This window comes from Mesitornis unicolor, unplaced genomic scaffold (assembly GCF_000695765.1).
Source record: "Mesitornis unicolor isolate BGI_N332 unplaced genomic scaffold, ASM69576v1 scaffold9379, whole genome shotgun sequence".
Classification (NCBI taxonomy): domain Eukaryota; kingdom Metazoa; phylum Chordata; class Aves; order Mesitornithiformes; family Mesitornithidae; genus Mesitornis; species Mesitornis unicolor.
Window position 1 is genome coordinate 1 of NW_010205194.1, and position 18,654 is coordinate 18,654.

At 42.0% G+C, this 18,654-nt stretch overlaps 1 protein-coding gene across 1 annotated transcript in view; it reads left to right on the plus strand.

Moving 5' to 3' along the window:
* Positions 1 to 4,269: 4,269 nt before the first annotated feature.
* Positions 4,270 to 18,654, plus strand: part of ATL2 (atlastin GTPase 2) — a gene marked incomplete at its 5' end in the record, with an annotated part of 17,419 nt that continues 3,034 nt past the window's right edge. The window contains 9 exons of the mRNA XM_010191322.1: positions 4,270 to 4,404; positions 5,528 to 5,632; positions 7,885 to 7,935; positions 11,095 to 11,151; positions 12,141 to 12,233; positions 12,508 to 12,646; positions 13,532 to 13,659; positions 15,555 to 15,611; positions 16,820 to 16,891. Of these exons, the coding sequence (XP_010189624.1) occupies positions 4,270 to 4,404; positions 5,528 to 5,632; positions 7,885 to 7,935; positions 11,095 to 11,151; positions 12,141 to 12,233; positions 12,508 to 12,646; positions 13,532 to 13,659; positions 15,555 to 15,611; positions 16,820 to 16,891 (837 nt within the window). The remainder of the gene's footprint in view (positions 4,405 to 5,527; positions 5,633 to 7,884; positions 7,936 to 11,094; positions 11,152 to 12,140; positions 12,234 to 12,507; positions 12,647 to 13,531; positions 13,660 to 15,554; positions 15,612 to 16,819; positions 16,892 to 18,654) is intronic.

Sequence of the window (18,654 nt, forward strand, 5' to 3'; positions counted from 1 at the left end):
GCCTACATTGCCTCTGGTGTTAGTTTTCTCATAATCCAGGAACTTTTAAAATCCTTTTAAGTCACTGGTTAATGAATGCCTGATCCAAAATTTAATTTCTTTAGTTTGTAACTTTTGGCTGGTGTTTCTGTGTCTTACTATACTTTGAACTCTTGACTGATTACAGAGAAGGTGGGTTAGCACCTCCTGTGAATATACACATCTGCCTGTCAGAGATTGTGGTATGTTTCTTTTTCATGTAGTGACTTGACAATTCAGTGTCTTTCTTGCTTTTTTTGAAGCTCTTGAAAAGAATCAGTTCTGTTTTTTTCTGGGTCGCTGTTCTTTGGAATTCATGGTAGCAGAAACTTACCATAACTGCATCTGTCTTACCTTTGTGTTAACTAGCTTGAGGAGAAATCAAGATGAGCCCTGCAGTTAGAGGAAGTCTGGGAATATTGCAAAGGAGCTGCTGGTAGTTGGCAGATGAAGACTTCCTTTCTCTCACTGCCAGTAGTGCCTGCTATTGAATTCCTCTCACTGATTTGCCAAGAGCTCTGTAAGAAAGACACTGAGGATGCAGTAGGAGGAATACAGAATAGCAAGCTGGTGCTCCCAACTTCAGACTTGTCTAACCTGGGGAGGAATAAACATTTCACTGATAGAGCTGTTCAGTGGGTGTCCTTTTGTGTGTATATATAAACCCTCTGTAGTGTCCTGTTCATATTCAAAGCAAAACAAAAAAAGTCCAAAAGCCCAAGCAAACCAAAACCAAACCAAACTCCCAAATTCGCAGAAGTATAGCAATCTAAGCTAGGTGGTGGCTGGGTAGTGATAGTGCTAGTTCCTTCCAGAAATAGAAGGGGTCGTCTTTAAGCAAATACTCTCAACTTTCAGATTGTAAAATGAAACAAAAGTTCATGAAGCAAAATGGATTGAAAAAGGTTTTAGCCTTGTATAATGTCATACCTCTCTGTTGTGCAATCCCTGTTTTCAGTTTTCAATAGGTGTCCTTCAAAATACCAAACACCATTTGTTTCATTTAAACTGAAGATGAAGGGAAACTTGGCCATCTACTGTAACAACTATCTCTTGCAAAAGCAGAGAGGTCTTGGTCTCCATGTGCTGCTTCTGGCCAGGCATTTGCATTCTGAAGCTGTAACGCTTGCAGGCCCTTAGCTGAGCTGATCCAAGTCAATGATGCATCAGGAGACACTGCATTTTGCCGAATTGTTTCCCTGCCGGCTCAGTGACGTAAGCTGGCTTAGGGAAAGTCCTTGACAAGCATCAGAGCTGCTGCAAACTGATTGATGGAGTTGGGGATGAGAGAAGATAGGTGTAACACCTCCTCTTTTGAGCATTGCTGAGTTGTATCAAGTTGAATGGTATCCTCTATGCTCATGCAAATTTCAGTCCAGGATATAGTTCTGTAGTACTCTTTAATTTGAGTTCTTCATCTTTAGTTAGGCTTAATTACAAGTCTGTGTTTTCTTTGAACTAAATACTGGATCCTGCACAAAATACTGAAGCATCTGCATTCAGTTTGTACAGTAATAAAGCAATTTTGGGATATCCTCCCCTGTAGATACTAACATGCGTGATGAAAAACTTGCCAGGGTAGTTCAGAATTCCATTTTCTTGTCTTAAACCAAGAACTGGAGGTCCTGTGAAAAGTTAGCATTCTAAAGATCTTATTTGTGCCAGTTGAAGTCATAGGTAGGATTTAGGCATGACTGAGATAGGTCACTAATGTCAGGGAGGTGGGCATCTTATTTCAAGCGCTGATACTTAGTGTTATATTTGCCCATTTGAAATGGAACAGAATAATCTGCCACAAACCAGCAGCAGTTCTGTACTCAGTAAGCTGCTGCAAGTGTGCTTTGCAGTTTAAGCCTTATTAAGAGTTGGGTACAGTAACACTAGTAAATTTAGAGTTAAAAGCTTTTTTTACAGGAGTGTGACCTTCTTAGCTTGTATTAATCTGCAAGGCGCTGTGTGTACTAATGGCACTATGCAAATAATGCTGCATTGGTCCTTTCCTAAGTGTGGAATGTATTTAGACAGGTTGTCTTTTATGTGTCTGAGACAAAATTGTAGTGCAGCCTCTATCCTGACTGCATGTAGGAACAAAGTGTTTTTTTTGTCTTCCCATCTCTTGAGTATCTTTCAAACCAACTTAATGAGTGGAGACTGTGTAAAATACTGAGTTTTAACTAAGGAAAGATGGAGGTAACAAGCTAGGGGTGCTTAAGGCTGATGCAACGGTTCAGTCAGAAACAGACTTCAGTGTATTATCTGCAAGTGAAGTGTCTTCAGCTGAAGTTGTGCCTGTTAAGCACCAGAGTCTCAAGTGACATGAATCAAATATGGTTATATCTAGTGCTCATTGAGGGCCTTGTCAAAAGGTTTGCATAGCTGCTACAAATAAGGATAATTTCTGGACCAAACTGGTAAAAGTATTGCTGTGTACATGACAAATGGAACATGTCTTTTAATGTCGTAACAGATTCTTTTGAAAAAGTGAAAAGCTACAGTCCATTGACGTATACCTGTGAAATACGATTCAGCAGTGCAAAACTGTTTCCTGCAGTGTAGTGAAGCCCTGAGCAGGCCTGGAGCTTTGATTTCTAGAGTGGTCAGTGGATGCATAAGCGTCTTGTGGGATAAACTCCAGGGGAAAGCTGTTTTGCTTAGCCTCTCTGGTAGAGGTGTACATGCGTGACAAAAAACCCCCACCAAAAACAAGCAAACAAAAAGCCAACAGCAATAACCTACCTGTAAAGAGCTGTGGTTTTCTTCACTTGGATACCTGTGTTCATTTTCTGAATTTCTATCCAATCATCTCTTTTACTTTCGCTCTGTGTGATCCAAGTAGCGGGGCTGAATAGTGTGCACTTAGCATTTGGGAGAATGCTATAGTGCAGAACTGCTTGAATGCCTTTCTACCTTAGTATGGTTTGCTCTGCGTGCTGCTAGGCATAAGGAATGTGTGCAGGTTTTCCCCATTCTGCTTTAGAAAGAAGCAGTTTCACTTATCTGTAGTAAGTATTTCTAATCTGCACAGCCTCTAGATGCTCATGCTGTTTCCTGAGCTCTTTTCTGAAAGCTGCCTGTGCAGAGTCAGCACGGTAGACACTACAGCCTGGTGAACTGAGAAGTCTCCCCTTTGACCTTCTCCAAGAGTGCACTTTCCTGGCTGGTAATCCTCTCTGGGCAGTCAGAGGCAAATGCATTCAATGTCTCTTGCTCTTTTGCCAGCATGCTCTGTTCTAGCCTGGAAAATAAAGGTTTTTCTTTAAGCCCTCTCGTCAGTTAAACTGTTGTCTGCCTACCACTTCCCTCTTGTAGGATTTCAGTAGATACAAACCTGTCACAGTGAAACTTCCTCAGGGTGTCTGTTCATGCTCCTTACTTGCCCAGTACATAAACTACATTTCTGGGTCAAATGTGCTCATATAATGGCTGGATTTTTCTGCTTGAGCCACTGCTCCATGTGTTGCCTGTCCTTGAGGACCGAAGACCTTGTTACGGTACCATCAGCAGAAGTGTTAGCTGCAAACTGTACTTGAATCTCTGATAGCGTTTTCCAGTGTGGGCAATGTGCCTGTAAAATTTTAATATAGATGAATTGATTGACATGTATCAGACTCCAAATGTGACTTTTCTCTTGAGTCCTAATCACTTAGGAAAAGGTATTTTGTAACTGTGACAAGTATAGATTGTAGATGTTGCAATCCTTACCTGTTCTCTTTGGTTCCTGTAAGCCAGCACTGGGAGTCTTGTGCTAGCCTCAGTGCAGGGGCTTAGGTGTTTAAATGGTTTCAGCAGTTGACCTGTCTGTGAGGGGAAGGGAGAGGATTAAGTCAAGATTAGGTTTTTTGTTCCTTGCAGAGGTTTAGCTGTTCTGTAGTTAAATACATGCTATTTACAACTGTGTTTAAGTTCTCTCAACTGTGAGACAAGAACATGACCATGACGTTAAATTGATGGACAATACTGAGCTGTTCTCATTAGTCCTGAGTTCTTGAGACTTGAAAACCATGCACATACACTCTTCAGTGGCTGAAGAGCTGTGCAATTGCTGAAATACAGTAGACGTGAACAACATTTCTCTGTGGACGATGCCTGAAACGTGGCAGGGTAGCATTAGGTTTTAACTTTTTGTATAGTGTTGTCAATTGACTCTGAGAAAAATGAGAGAATAGTGTGGACATCTGCTAAAATGCAGCATGTTAAAAAAAATTACATCTCTTCCTTGCTTTTAAATAAGTTTCTCTTCTTGTTATGCAGACTTCTCCTTGCTGGATAGGTGGAAATACTGAACCCTTGACTGGGTTCACATGGAGAGGTGGATGTGAACGGGAAACCACTGGCATTCAGATTTGGAGTGAAGTGTTTGTAATTGATAAACCCAATGGGACAAAGGTAAGTGCTTGACTTATGTAGGTGTATGTAAGGATTTTTGCCTCTGTGTGTACCTTTTTAATGCCATGGATTTCACAGAGGTAATACAAACATCCATTGCTTTCAATTGCGTTCAGTAGCTGCGTAATGTATTGTGAAATGTTATTAGTGCAAGTATGAATTATCCTGCTGGTTAAGATTCAGTCTCCAACAATAATCTCATTCTGTGAGTACTTTGTTTTGGCAAAGTCTACTCTGTCCAGGTTGATGGGTGGGTTATCCTGTGGATGTTGTAAAGCTGTAACGGCTGTAAGTGCTATATATAGACAAATGCTGTAAGAACAGCTCTGTAACAAACACTGGCTTTAACTATTTGTTTTCTTCTGAAGACAAGCTTTTGATTATTTAACTTTGATACCCTTTGCATTTGCAAGGGAAACATCTGGCCAATAAACTAGGACACTGCTCCTAAAGAGATAGTGGCTTAGGGGTATGCAGGAAGTTTTAATCAAATTTCATAGCTAACCAAATAGTTCTCTGCCTAAAATATAGTGAAGCTGCAAGGAACTGTTTGTGCTCTGGAGAAAAATCACTCACTTGTTCTTGCTTATCAGTCACTTCTAATGGAAAGAGAAGGAAATTGTAGTAGATCCCAAAGACGGGAATTGGACAGATTAACTTCTGTCATTAAGATCACTTCATTCCTTGTCATTCCAGCATCCAGTCAGTATTGATTATCTTGTTTTCTTCTGAAAATCATTATTTTAAGATGTGTATATTCTCAAAAGTAACGGTCTCACTCTTGGCTCTAATGAACTCTGCTGGATTGTCAGCTGAGACTGAAGTTTTTCCAGTAAGAGCTGTCTGTTACTCTCACTGTACCCCCACTGACCTGAGGGAGGCTGGTTCTGTGGGAGAGGGTAACTAGTGTAGCAAGGCCAAGGGTTTAGGGCTGATGATACGGCTCTGTAGCAGTTGCTTACTAAGCTGTAGGTGTGTATAGGCATGTGCACAGGGAGCTGAGGTTTAATAAGTAGGTACAGGGCAGAGACTTGCTCTACCTGAAATAGAATTTATCGCAATGCCCTGGAGTTTGAAAGTGTAACAATTTGTTTAACTATTGCTGCTCTTTAAAACTCTCTAGGTTGCTGTACTACTCATGGATACCCAAGGTGCCTTTGATAGCCAATCCACTATCAAAGACTGTGCAACGGTTTTTGCTCTGAGCACCATGACGAGTTCTGTCCAGGTGAGAATACCTGTGCTGGCAAATAATGGCAGCTATAGGAGCCCTCTAGCCTGAACGTGCGAAGAATATATCTCTAGCCACACTTTGAAAGTTCATATCTTCCTCCAGCTATGATTTAAATTTTCATATTTAATGTCGTCTTTTCCGTGTAGTATACTACATAGCCTTGATTGCACAGAGAAACTTATCCAAGGCCAAGCTGAGTTAAATTGTTGACTGAGCTGAGGAATCTCAAAGAAAGGTGTCAAAGTACAGATGTGTTACAGAATCTTTTTTAAGACTTTTAGAATCATAGAATCACTTAAATTGGAAAAGACCTTTAAGACTGCTGAGTCCAACAGTTAACCTGTCACTGGCAAGTCCACCACTAGACCATGTCCGTAAGCACCATATCTACCCATATTTTAAATCCCTGCAGGGATGGTGACTCAACCATTCCCCTGGACAGCCTGTTCCTATGCTTGACAACCCTCTTGGTGAAAAAATTTTTCTTAATATCCAATCTAAACCTCCCTGGTGCAACTTGAGGCCATTTCCTCTTGTCCTATAGTTTGTTACTTGTGAGAAGAGACTGACGCCCGCCTTGTTACAACCTCCTTTCAGATAGTTTTGGCGAGCAATAAGGTCTCCCCTCAGTCTTCTCCAGACTAAACAATCCCAGTTCCCTTAGCTGCTCCTCACAAGACTTGTGCTCCAGACGCCTCAACAGCTTTGTTGCCTTTTGCTGGACACACTCCGGTGCCTCAATGTGCTTGTAGTGAGAGGCCCAAATACTGAACACAGTATTTGAGGTGTGGCCTCACCAGTGCTGAGTGCAGGGGAAGGATCACTTCCCCAGTCCTGCTGCCCACACTATTTCTGGTACAAGCCAGGATGCTGTTGGCCTTCTTGGCCACCTGGGCACACTGCTGGCTCATGTTCAGTCAGCTGTCAACCAGTACCCCCAGATCCTTCTCTGCCAAGCAGCTCTCCAGCCGCTCATCCTCAGGCTTGTAGCATTGCATGGGGTTGTTGTGACCCACGTGCAGAACTTGGCACATGGCCTTGTTAAACCTCCTCATACAATTGGCCTCAGCCCATCAATCCAGCCTCTCCAGATCTCTCTGTAGGGCCTTCCTACCCTCAAGCAGATCAACACTTCGGCCCTGCTTAGTGTCATCTGCAAACTTACTGAGGGAGCACTTGATCCTGGCCCCAGTACTGGGCACTGGGGAGCACCACTTGTGACAGCCACCAACTGGATTTAACTACATTCACTACCACTCTTTGGGCCTGTCCTTCCAGCCAGTTTTTTACCCAGCGAAGAGTAAATGTGTCCAAGCCATGGACAGCCAGTTTCTCCAGTAGAATTATGTGGGAAATGGTGTCAAAGGCTTTACTAAAGTCCAGGTACACTACATCCGCAACCTTTCTCTCATCCACTAAGCAGGTGTATACAGCTTGGGGTGTAATTACACTGATCAGCTAAACTTAAAATTACTCTTACTGTTAAACTTCTGATGATTCTCTTGTGCTATGCTCAAAACTACTTTTAAGCTTGTGCCTTAACTGTGCTGAAAGTGGGCAGGTTTTGAGCCATGACAAGTGACCTTCTTCAGATGTGCTAGGACATAAAAATAACAGGAGTATGTAGAACACTACACCTCTGTGGGGTTGTTTTTTGTTTGTTTCGCTTTTCTTGTTTGTTTTTGTTTTGTTCCTGTGGTTAAGATAAGTTGTGGGTTATTGATGCATCTTTGAGTTTACTGCTGTTCAGTATGCGTGCTCTTGAAACAGTGATGAGCGTCCTGGATAAAATCAGATTTCTCTGGGAAGATGTAAAAGCAAAAAAAAACCTGGTGAGCTAACTACTTGTCATTTCTGTGTTGGAGATGCATCTGCTGGTTCACTGAATCCTAGAGCACTTAGACTTGAGGGTGGAAAACAGATTTGCTCTTCTCAATCCTCCTGTCTCACACCTATGTGGTGATTTGAAGCGTTCAGCAGTCTTCTCTGATCCCTTTATGGCTTGCTTCCATGGGAAGAAGCTGTTCTAAGAAGGATTAGGGTAGTCAGCAGTGGTTTTGTCCCTAGCACTTTGTATAAGGAAGTGACTTCTGTTTGAGATGTGTTCTATGACACCTTTCTAGTTGCTGACTTTTGGGTAGTTAGACTTTTCTGGAGGGAGTGAAAATACTCAAGATACCAAAAAGAGACTACATGAATGTAAGATACTTGTTTTGTTACACTAATTCGTTTACTGTCCCTTGCAGGTATACAACTTGTCCCAGAATATTCAGGAAGATGACCTTCAACATTTGCAGGTAAGAATATGCTGAATTCATATTAAGCTGCTTCTGAACTGATTGTCTTAAATTGTTCTTGAAGTTACTACTAATGTAATTGTGATTTGGGAGCTGCCTGCTACTTCATGTAAAATACTTAAGCTGACCTGATGCTAAAACTGGCATCAACCCCATGATGCTGTGATGCTTCTGCTGTGCCAATGGAAAGGTAAAATAGTACAGGCTTCTAATCCAGCTAAATCTTATCTTTCTAAAGGCTGTCCTCTATGTGGCAAGTTCTGAAATTCCCGAAAGGATGACAAAGGGAAATGATTTATGGAAGTACTTAATTAGAATATTTCAGTGTTTCTTCTTTTTCCCTAAAATAAGAAAATGGATGGTATTTCAAAACTGGTTTCTAAAGAAATGTGGGAGGCTGGGTCAGAGCAGGAAGTATCTTCCACCTAGAAGCCGTCTCCAGTTTTTCAACTGAGAAGCTTGTACAGAGCATAGCGATCCATGGCTCGATGTACAGATGGAAATGGGTGACAAGTGGTGTCCCTCAAGGGTCTGTACTGTGACCAGAGCTGTTTAGTATCTTCATCAGTAATACAGACAGTTGGATCGAGGGCATCCTCAGCAAGTTTGGAGACGTCACCAAGCTGAGTGCTGCGGTTAACATGCCAGAGAGATGGGATGCCATCCAGAGGGACCTGGACAAGCTGGAGAAGTGGGCCTGTGTGAACCTCGTGAGGTTCAACAAGGCCAAGTGCAGGGTCCTGCACCTGGGTAGGGGCAATCCTTATTATCCATACAGGCTGGGGGATGATGTGATAGAGAGCAGCCCTGCAGAGAAGGGCTTAGGGGTACTGGTGGACAAAAAGCTGGACATGAGCCAGTAATGCATGGTCACAGCCCAGAAGGCAAATCACATCCTGGGGTGCATCAAAAGAAGTGTGGCCAGCAGGTTGAGGGAGGTGATTCTGCCGCTCTGCTCTGCTCTGGTGAGACCTCAGCTGGAGTACTGCGTCCAGCTTTGGAGCCCTCAGCACAAAACAGACATGGAGCTGTTGGAGCAGGTCCAGAGGAGGGCCATGAAGATGATCAGAGGGCTGGAGCACCTCCTCTATGAGGACAGGCTGAGAGAGTTGGGGTTGTTCAGTCTGGAGAAGAGAAGGCTCCAGGGGAACCTTTTTGCAGCTTTCCAGTTCCTGAAGGGGGCTTATAAGAAAGAGGAGAGGGACTGTTTACAAGGGTGTGTAGCAATAGGAAAGGTGTAATGACTTTAAACTAGAGCAGGGTAGATTTAGATTAGACATTAGGAAGAAGTTCTTCAATATGAGAGTGGTGAAACACTGGCACAGGTTGCCCAGTGAGGTGGTGGAGTCCCCATCCCTGGAGACATTCAAGGCCAGGCTTGATGGGGCTCTGAGCAACCTGATCTAGTTGGGGATGTCCCTGCTCACTGCAGGGGGGTTGGTCTAGATGACCTTTAAAGGTCCCTTCCAACCCAACGCATTCTATGATTATATGATTTCTGCTTGGTAACAAAAACAGGAAAGAGTTGTTTTCTCTTTACTGTGAGTTTTTCATCCTCTATGGAATATCGTGGTCAAAGGCCACTGAATTCTGGCTTCATGTGAATGATGCAAGAACCTTATCTCCTTAACTTAAAACCTGTAGCTTTAGAGGCGAGCTTGTGTATTAACAAATGCCTGCCTGTGCTCAGGCCATGACCTTGTCACAGCTTAAAACTGTTTAACGTGTCTTCTGATTGAAAGGACTTCTGTCTTGGTAGTGCTGCAAAAGACTGGCTGCCAGTACTGGGAGTAGAAGAGCACTAACTAAACATAGTCTTGTGATGCTGTTCTCAGTTAACAGAGTTGTATCACTGTGCCAACAGCCCCCCACCCCTTCAAAAAAAAAAAAAAAGGTGAACCCAACCGAGCACTGCAAACAAAAAAAGCCATAGCTAGTTATTTGAAAGCCAGGTTTTCCTCATGCCTTCTGTCCTTTGACAGCCTCAGTGCAATCTGAATAGAGTGATCCTTTTCTGTTATCCTGGAGGGTGAGATTGAGGGAAGAAAGGGAGGAGAAGGGTGATAAATATAATAAGTGGGTAGGGGACGCGCATGCCTTTAAAGTTGGTGCAAGGAGTCGTGGGCTGAGGAAGGGAAATTCTGAATTTTTCTTGTTCTCAAATACTGTTAGCATCTGGCTGCCTTTCCCATGTTTCCCGTGTAACAGGGAAGTGAATAGGGTAGGGAGTTGGGATCAAAGGAGACAGTCTTATGTGAGTGCTTGGCCACTTCAGAGCTTCTTTTGCTCAGGGTAACAAGGGCTTGGAAATTCATTTGTGTTAAATTAGTCTTGTAGGTTTTCAGATGCTGTTATGATCAACACGAGGGACTGTCCTTTTAGCTATGAAATTAGAATCCAAGATATTTCAAGAGTTAGTTTTAATGCAGCAGAACAGTTGCCTGGTGCTGGAGGATACTGGTGTGCTTCCTTCATTTTGACCTCCAAGATCCGTAAGGGAGCTCTCATGGATCAACATCTGACAGTATGGACCTCTGCTGAAACAGCCAGCACAGTCCATAGTTTGTGCTCTCGTGAGTTGTCTGGCCTGCTCAGTCTGGTGAAGAATCCTGCTGCTGGTGGTATTAAAGATAGCGAAAGCAGCAAGAGGAAGACAGCTGACACTTGCCTTTATACTGCAAGGAAAGAACAATTAAAGTCACAGGCTGAAGTAGAGATCTGGGAAGCTGCTGAACTTGGCTTGTATTTAAATGTCCAATACATTGGCTCTAGCCAAGTTCTTCTGAGTTTTCCAGGAATAAATCTTTTGTGGGAAGTAAGGGGCGGATGTTAGACACACTTACCTCGTTAGCCTGGGAAATGAGTGTTGGAAATGGGCTTGCTGAGAGGTGCAGTCAGCTTTCCTCCCAGAACAGCCCACAGGCCCCCCACTTAAAACTGCAGTGCCTTGACAGTTGTGGAAGGGCACTGTGAACCCAGTAGAAATCACGTCTGCTTCCTGAATTTTACTGAAGATTGATGTACTTATTCTCAACGTGTATTAGCCTTTCTCAGTCCATAATAGGATTTAAGATTGAATGCTTTATTTTCTAGTGACATAATATTTTACAGTAGAAAAATGTGATTTATGTGGTACCCTTACGCTCTTCTTTCTATTAGTTGTTTACAGAATATGGAAGACTAGCTATGGAAGAAATTTACCAAAAGCCGTTTCAGGTAACTATACGTGTTGAATGGATCTGAAGCAGTTGAATGTGTAGCAGATAAGCTCAGGGTAATTTATAAAGAGAAATTAGTTGGACTGAAGCTAGCCTGGTTTTTACAAGACTGATTTTCCTTCCCTGTCACCACATTTCTTGGCAAAAACACAATGGAAAAATGCTGAAGAGGATCACATTTTGGGCGAGTGTAGCTCCATTGCCTGAGTTATATGGTGTAAAATGGATGAAAGTGGCAAATTATATGCAGATTTTAAAGAGAAGTTTTGTGCTCCTTCTTACTCATTACTCTTTGAGGTACAATTGGTCTTTGCTGGTGGTATATGGTTCTGAGTATAGGTTGTGTGGCCTCTAAGAAATAGCATTGAGGAGGGCCATGTTGCATTTTGGCTTCAGCATTAGAAGTCTCAGAACTGCTAGCTTCTCCTGACTTGCTGGGCCAGAGAAGAGTTTGAGGCTTCTTCCATTTAGTGGAGACAGATTGAGATCTCTTCCATCTTGGAGTATCCTCCTTAACCTATAAAGGTGCCAGTTGGCTGCCGGTAGTGGTGAGTTTTGTGTCTAGAATATTCAGCCTGCAAGTGTGAGTCCCCAATGTTCTTGTGATTGGCTCAAGCAAGATGCATTTGTCATAAAGCAATTCATCTGATATAAGAGTGATGTCAAGATTTGTTTTCTGTCTTCAGCTGATGGGAGAGAGGACAGTGTAATCCTTGTGGGATAGCAAAAGGCAAGCCAGGGAAGCTCTCTTTTTGAGACACTTTGGTATTCTCAGATAAGAAGTGAATTGTATTTGTGTGTTTGATGTGTGGATTGGGTTGGGTGGGTGTTTTTGTTTGTTTTTTCCACCACAAAACTACAAAGCTTCTTCATTTAGAGCATCCAACCTTAGATTTTTTTTTTTTTTACTTAAAGTAATAATGTGTGGTAGTTTTTGACCTTAAGAATAATTCAAGCTGTTCATTGCTGCTGTTCTTCCTGTTACAGACGCTAATGTTCTTAATTAGAGATTGGAGTTATCCTTATGAGCATGCATATGGCTTGGAAGGAGGAAGAAAGTTCCTAGAGAAAAGATTACAGGTAAGTTATTTCCAGTAGTCCTAGTGTGGTCTTCTCACTTAAGTCACAACTTACTCTCAAGATAATGATGCACAATGAGCTAACTTTGTGCTAATAAAATACTTTTGTGATGTTTCCACTGGTGTGCAGAGTTCTGGGATTCATAACTTGACATCTTTAGGTTCAGGAATGAAATCTTAAACAGTTTTGTGCTCTTACTGCTTTTAAGCTGATCCTTAGTTGTGGTGCTGCAAAACTGTTAGTTCTAATGCCCTTTTTTTTTTTTCTCCTTCAGGTAAAGCAAAACCAACATGAAGAGCTACAGAATGTAAGGAAGCATATTCACTCCTGTTTCAGTAATCTTGGCTGTTTCCTGTTGCCCCACCCTGGTCTTAAAGTTGCAACAAATCCAAATTTTGATGGGAGGTTGAATGGTAGGAAGCTTTCCATTGTGTGTTTCTTGATTCAGATAACTGCATTTATTTTCTTTTATAATGGAAGTTTAAACACTGAAATGGTTAGCTATTGAAATGCTTGACTGGAAAAATACAGGGCTAAAAGGTGAACCTATGGAATCCAGAAATGTGCATTTTATGTTACTTTCAGTGGTTTAAAAGTAAAGGAGTTAAGCAGGCAAAGGGAGTGGGTATCTTTGTTGAGGTGTTGACTGTAGTCTGATACGTTGAGACATACTTAAAGGTTATTAAATAAGGATTCCGGAGAGGAGAATTCACAAAATTAAAGACTTTACTTTCTTAAAACTGGAAGGCTTTTCTCTAAGAACTTCCTAAACCAAAGCTCAAAAACTTTGGCTCTAAAATAAAAGCTGTAGGCTTCTGCTACTGCAGAGTGAGGGGCAGTCGGGATTCCTCCAGTTGCTGCTTGTCCTCTGTCAGAGGGAATGTATCAGAAAGGCAAAGGCTGAAAGAGTGGCTTTGTGATAGTGGGATGCTGAGGGCACAGACCTGGGGGATAATTATGTTGTAACATGTTGGTATAATTGGGGAAATGCAGTTTAAATATTACAGGGCCTTCTGAACTCTCTTCTCTCAGTCTGAATTTAAGATTAAAAAGTAGGTAGAACTTACTAAAGCTATGTTATGTATTTAAAACTTTAAATACCTTAAAAATGCAGTCAGGAGTTGTGATGCTGTGGATTTTGAAGGGTCATGGGTTATTGGTGTTCCTTTAGGAAATGTAAGATTGGAAAAAAAACAAACAAACCACTACAAAAAAACTCACAAAAAAACCTAACCTGAAAAACCCCAAACAGCAAAACCCTAACCACTCTTTTTATGAAATTTATTTAATTTTACTAGATATAGATGAGGATTTTAAGAAAGAACTGAGGAATTTGGTACCATTACTGCTTGCCCCTGAAAACTTGGTAGAAAAAGAGATTAGTGGATCCAAGGTGACCTGTAGAGATCTTGTAGAATACTTCAAGGTAAGCAAACTCATACTAATTATTTCTGTTAATGGCTTAAAAGGAAGTAAGCTAATTTTAGGGCATGTTGTTCCCAGAGAAGATGAGCTATCTAGGCTGATGCTCACCGATCAGCTCACTTTATTTTCATTTCATTACTCTGACTTTCCAGAACTGGCACACGACTTCCTAGCTGCTACTGACAAAATTGTGCTTTGTTTTGTTTTGTTCTTGTAAATAGACTGAAATAGTATATTAGAGATTTTTTTTTCCTACTTTGAAATTCTAGTTTTTCTGGATATGTTGCACTTTTTTTTCTGTCTCGTGTAATTGTACAGATAAAAAAACAGCTCTTAAACTGCTAGGTATGTGGTGAAAATTTCAGATAGTCCCCTCTGGATTCCTGACGTGCAAGGAAGATACTTTCTTAAACGTTTGCATGTGCAGTGCCACTATGTGCTCTGAAATATTTGTGTATGATACTTGCAGCTGTTACACTCTTGAGCTGTTTTGCTATTGTGGTGACACCAGCAGAAATGCGGTAACATAATCCTTACATCACCAGGACTTGGTCTGGTTTGTTTTTGAATTGGAATGACCTAGGCAGTTGGCTTGGTAGGAGAAAGTGGCACTCGTTCCTAAAGATACTAATTTTGCGTTACTACTTTTGAGCATACGTGTTCATTTTCTGTATTTACATGCTTGCATGCTGCTTTTTGTGCCACTTTCTCCTCAAGTAACACCTGATCCTATGCAGTGCAGGGAGTGCCTGTTCAACAGCGGTTTAGAAGGGGCTGCGCTCTAAAAAACCGAGTGTAAACCACCTCTGTTGGAAAGCTGCCCGGCCAATGTCCCGTATCCGGTCGGGGAGCAGCGGAGCAGGGTGCTGCGGAAACGCAGTGATTGCGTAACTAAAGAGGGCTGCTCCCCGGGGACTCTGCATGCCAAGCCCAGACTGAAGTTGGAGCTGGAAACTGGAGGGTGTCGAGGGAGCAGAGTCCTGTATAACTCTATACGTTTTTGTAGGTTGTCCTACAACCTAGAGCACTGGGTATATAGGGACCCTGATAACCTTGTTCTCTTCTCTTTTACAGAGAAAAACCCTCAAGCAGGGTGGGGGGAGAGCAGTAGTAGCATGAGGGAGATAACTGCCCAGCCTCTGAGGAATGGCCTTGTTGATCTAATTGTACAGCTTGTCCAAAGCACCAAAATGGCCACTGTTGCCCGCTACACACTCTGTGCTCATCTGTCCCAAAAAGCTGTGTCCTTGGCCATCTTGTGGGCTGGAGAAGAAGACATGAAGGATGTGTTCTCTCCCAGCCTTCAGAAACCCTAGTGAAAGAAAAGGCACCTGAGGTTTGGTGGGGTGGGGAACAGGGATAGGCTGCCTGCTTGGCTTCCCAGAAGTATTTTTGTCAGCTCAGCTCTTTCTGCATTACTGCTTTGATCTGCTTTTTCTCCTCCCGCACTTCAAGGAAGCAAGGTATATGGGGAAATGTAAATACTGGTTCTCCCAGCACTGGGGTGTGCTTGGACATACCTGTTGCCAGAAAGGATGTGTGAGAGAGTCATCTTCACTCTTCTGTTTTGGGTGAAAATTCCCTGCCTAGCAAAGACCCTCTCATGTGTTTGAGGGACAGAAATCTGCTGTCAACTTGAGATAGTGTTCATGTCTCCTCAAGGTGCTCTGCTACCCTGGTAGGTCCCAGCCCCAAATGCACAGGAAAGTACAGGGATTAAAGCATGAGAGAGAACTGTGAGAATGCCAGACTTGTGTGAAGCAACTTGCTTAATTGAATATTTATCATTATTACAAAGAAACAATCTATGAGCTTTATCTTTATATCATCCCTTGTTTCTCCTCCTTAATCATAAATGCTTAGGAAAAAAACCTTTTCTTTTTTTCTTCCATTTAGGCTTATATTAAAATCTATCAAGGAGAGGAGCTACCTCATCCAAAATCTATGCTGCAGGTATTTTATTTTTCTTTTAAATAATCTGATAGATGATATGTACTTTAAGTACTTTGCATTTGAAGGTCGTGACAGCTGTTGGTCTGAAGCTCACACACACAGAGCTGTTGTTCTTGAAGGAGCTGTGTACTCTGAAAGCCATCTGAACTGTGTAGCCTGTGTCTTCCGTCAGTTCCATCTACCAAACGGAGTAGGGGTTTATCTGATTGATTGTGTTTTTTCAGCTGCTTCAGTTTCTACTCATGTTTCTTGTAACTTGCTGTTTTGTCAACATTGCTCAGAGGGCTTTTAGCATCAGATGCAGCAAATAAAATGGAGAAGGCTTATAATAATGTAGCCATCACCACTGTCTTGCAGTGTTGGGCTACTCTATGTGGGCTTGTTAGATTGGATAACTGCATTGAGGTTTCTTTTCTGGGTTGATCCAAAGAGGTTGTAATCAGCTTTAAAGCAATCTGAACACAAACGGATTGTATAAAGCTGTGAGGTGAACCTTTGAATTGTTTGGGATGAAGAGCTTTCACCAAAGTGTGGGACTTACGGTCTGTTTTAACCATTTTGTGCTTGTAAGACTTGGGTTTTCTTAAGTTTCCTGTGTCCCTTCAGTAAGACATGACTGTTCTCTTGTCCTTCAGGGAACCAATTCTTTAGCATTTTGGGGGAGTTCAGAAAACTCATCATAGTGCCACAAAGGCTGCTATCACTTCTTCTGCTTAGCATGCCATGAATGCGGCTGGAAGAGACAGAAGATGACATCTTGCAGCATTAGCTAGAATGTCACCCGATGTGACACAGGTTGAAAATAGTCTTAAGTTCTTAGAAATTCTGACACTGAAACTGCACATACACAATGCAGGAATAGTACCAGCTTGCTTCCTTCCTCACGGGTGGTGATATATCAGGATTAACATTTAGTAGTTTAGTGATCTTTATTTGCTTATTAGCAATAGAGCGTTCAGAAGAGATTGCTCATGATGAAAAGCCTGTTCAAGCACGTGGAAGTCTATCTGCAGTGCTAGAAAGCTGAAGAAAACGTTCTCCTAGTCAGTTATCTGTTTTAATGTATATTACTAACCTTCACTTGTTTCTGTGGGGCATTTTCCTGGCAATTGGAAGCTTTTGAGGCTGTGGGAGTATGTTGGGCAGTGTAACTACGTGTATGTAAATAGCTGGTAATGTGATGATACACGGTGCTCAATGTTTTCCAGGCAACAGCCGAGGCGAACAATCTTGCTGCTGTGGCAGGAGCGAAAGACTTGTACAGTAAAGGCATGGAGCAGGTATGATGACACAACTTTTTCTAATTGCCTATGTGCAAATACAGGCCTTCATTTTTAACCTTAACCTTTAACCTAACTCGGTGTTGATTGTGAGCATATTAATGGGGAAGAGTAGCTAAGGACTAGTCCTGGGATGTTTTCTGCACTCTGCTCTGAGGTTAGATGTCTGATGCAGCAAACCCAGGATTCTTTTAGGCACAAATTGCTGGTGAAGTGTGAGAATGGGTGTGTTTGTAAGATACCACCTGTTAGTTCTCCCTGCTGCTCTTGACAGACATCTTAAAATCCTGTGACATGAAATGGACAAACAGGTGAGGAGACATTGGTGGGCCAGGATGGCAGAAGGATAGGGGTTCTAGTATTGTAGTCTCATGCATCTGAATTGTGGTCATTCATTAGCTGTAAAATGCAAGTATTAAAATTATTTGCAAGTTTTACAAAAATCTGAAATATAAGAATTATCTTATCTGAAAAAAGGCGGTATACATAATTTCCTGCTTGCTTTTTCTCTTGAAGATAGTGACTTATACCACTCTGATTTGAATATCTGGATGGACTTCATACTTCAGCATAGCATCATGCAACGTTTTATCATAGGAAATTCTGAAAACAGTTTCATGTCTCATAAAGCTTAACAGAGCTATCCCTGTTGAGAAACTCTACAACAGGTGAAGACCAGTAGGTGTGATAAGATGCTGCAAACATAGCTCCCCAGTAACTAGGTTAATTCTGGTCTTAATCACTGAAGTAGCTTTCAGTTTTGAAATTAGAGTAAGACCTAATGCTAGTGGAGGACTAGCCAGTTCCAGTTGTTAGCAGGCTGTTTTGAGAATGCTCTGCTGGTGTAGAGGGACTCCTTTGTTTCCATTTTGGAAAATCTCTTGAAATAGTAAATTGGTTGTTTATAATAAATGTCAAGTCTGCTTTCCTACCTTGAGTCTTTAATGGATGTTGCGAGACTATGGTTGTGAAGTTTCTTACTTGGGGCAAGGAGTAAACAGGAACAGCTGTTCTCTTAAACAGACCTTGTTTCCATAGTAATGTTCCCCAGTACTGTGTATTTTTATATCCCTGTAGAGAGACACACAAATGTCTTGAATCGTTTTTTATCCAGATGTCTCAGATGATGTTCTTAATGTCACACAGCTCTGAAATGTCTATTTTTAGGAACAGAAGTAGGAACTCTTTGGATTTAAGACTGGCTTATGTAAGGATAGTTCTTAGTGTAGCTTCTAAGTTCTACTTGTGAACCAAACCCTCCTTTGCTGAGTGTGCATAACCAAAATACTGTCCCCCTAATGACCTCAAATGTAAGGAACAACAGGTGCAGGCAAACAGTGGCAGTTATTTGTGTGGTGGTCTTGAGTCAAAGACCTCGAAAGACTGTTTTGGAGGGTGAGACATTATTCTCGGCACAAATTCAGAACATAGTCTCTTCATAGTAGCTACTGTGAAGAAAATTAACTCTACCCCGGTTAAAACCAGCACAGCAGGCTAAAGATGTTGGCAGCCAGTTCTTGTTGATCCTATCGCCTGCTGAGTTCATGGAGCCTGCTTGTGGCAGCAGTAAACAGGAGTAAACTTGAGTGGGCAAAATCTGCCTTGTTTGTCCAGGTTCTGCACTGACCCTCTCACCGAGTTGAGTGGCCAGGAGTAAAAAACTGAGGGAGAGGCTTATGGCCTTCAGAGTTCTCCTTAACTTGCTCAAGCCATCCTTTCTCTGTCTCCTGGTGTTGGTTTATTTCATGTTTTCCTAGCAGGAC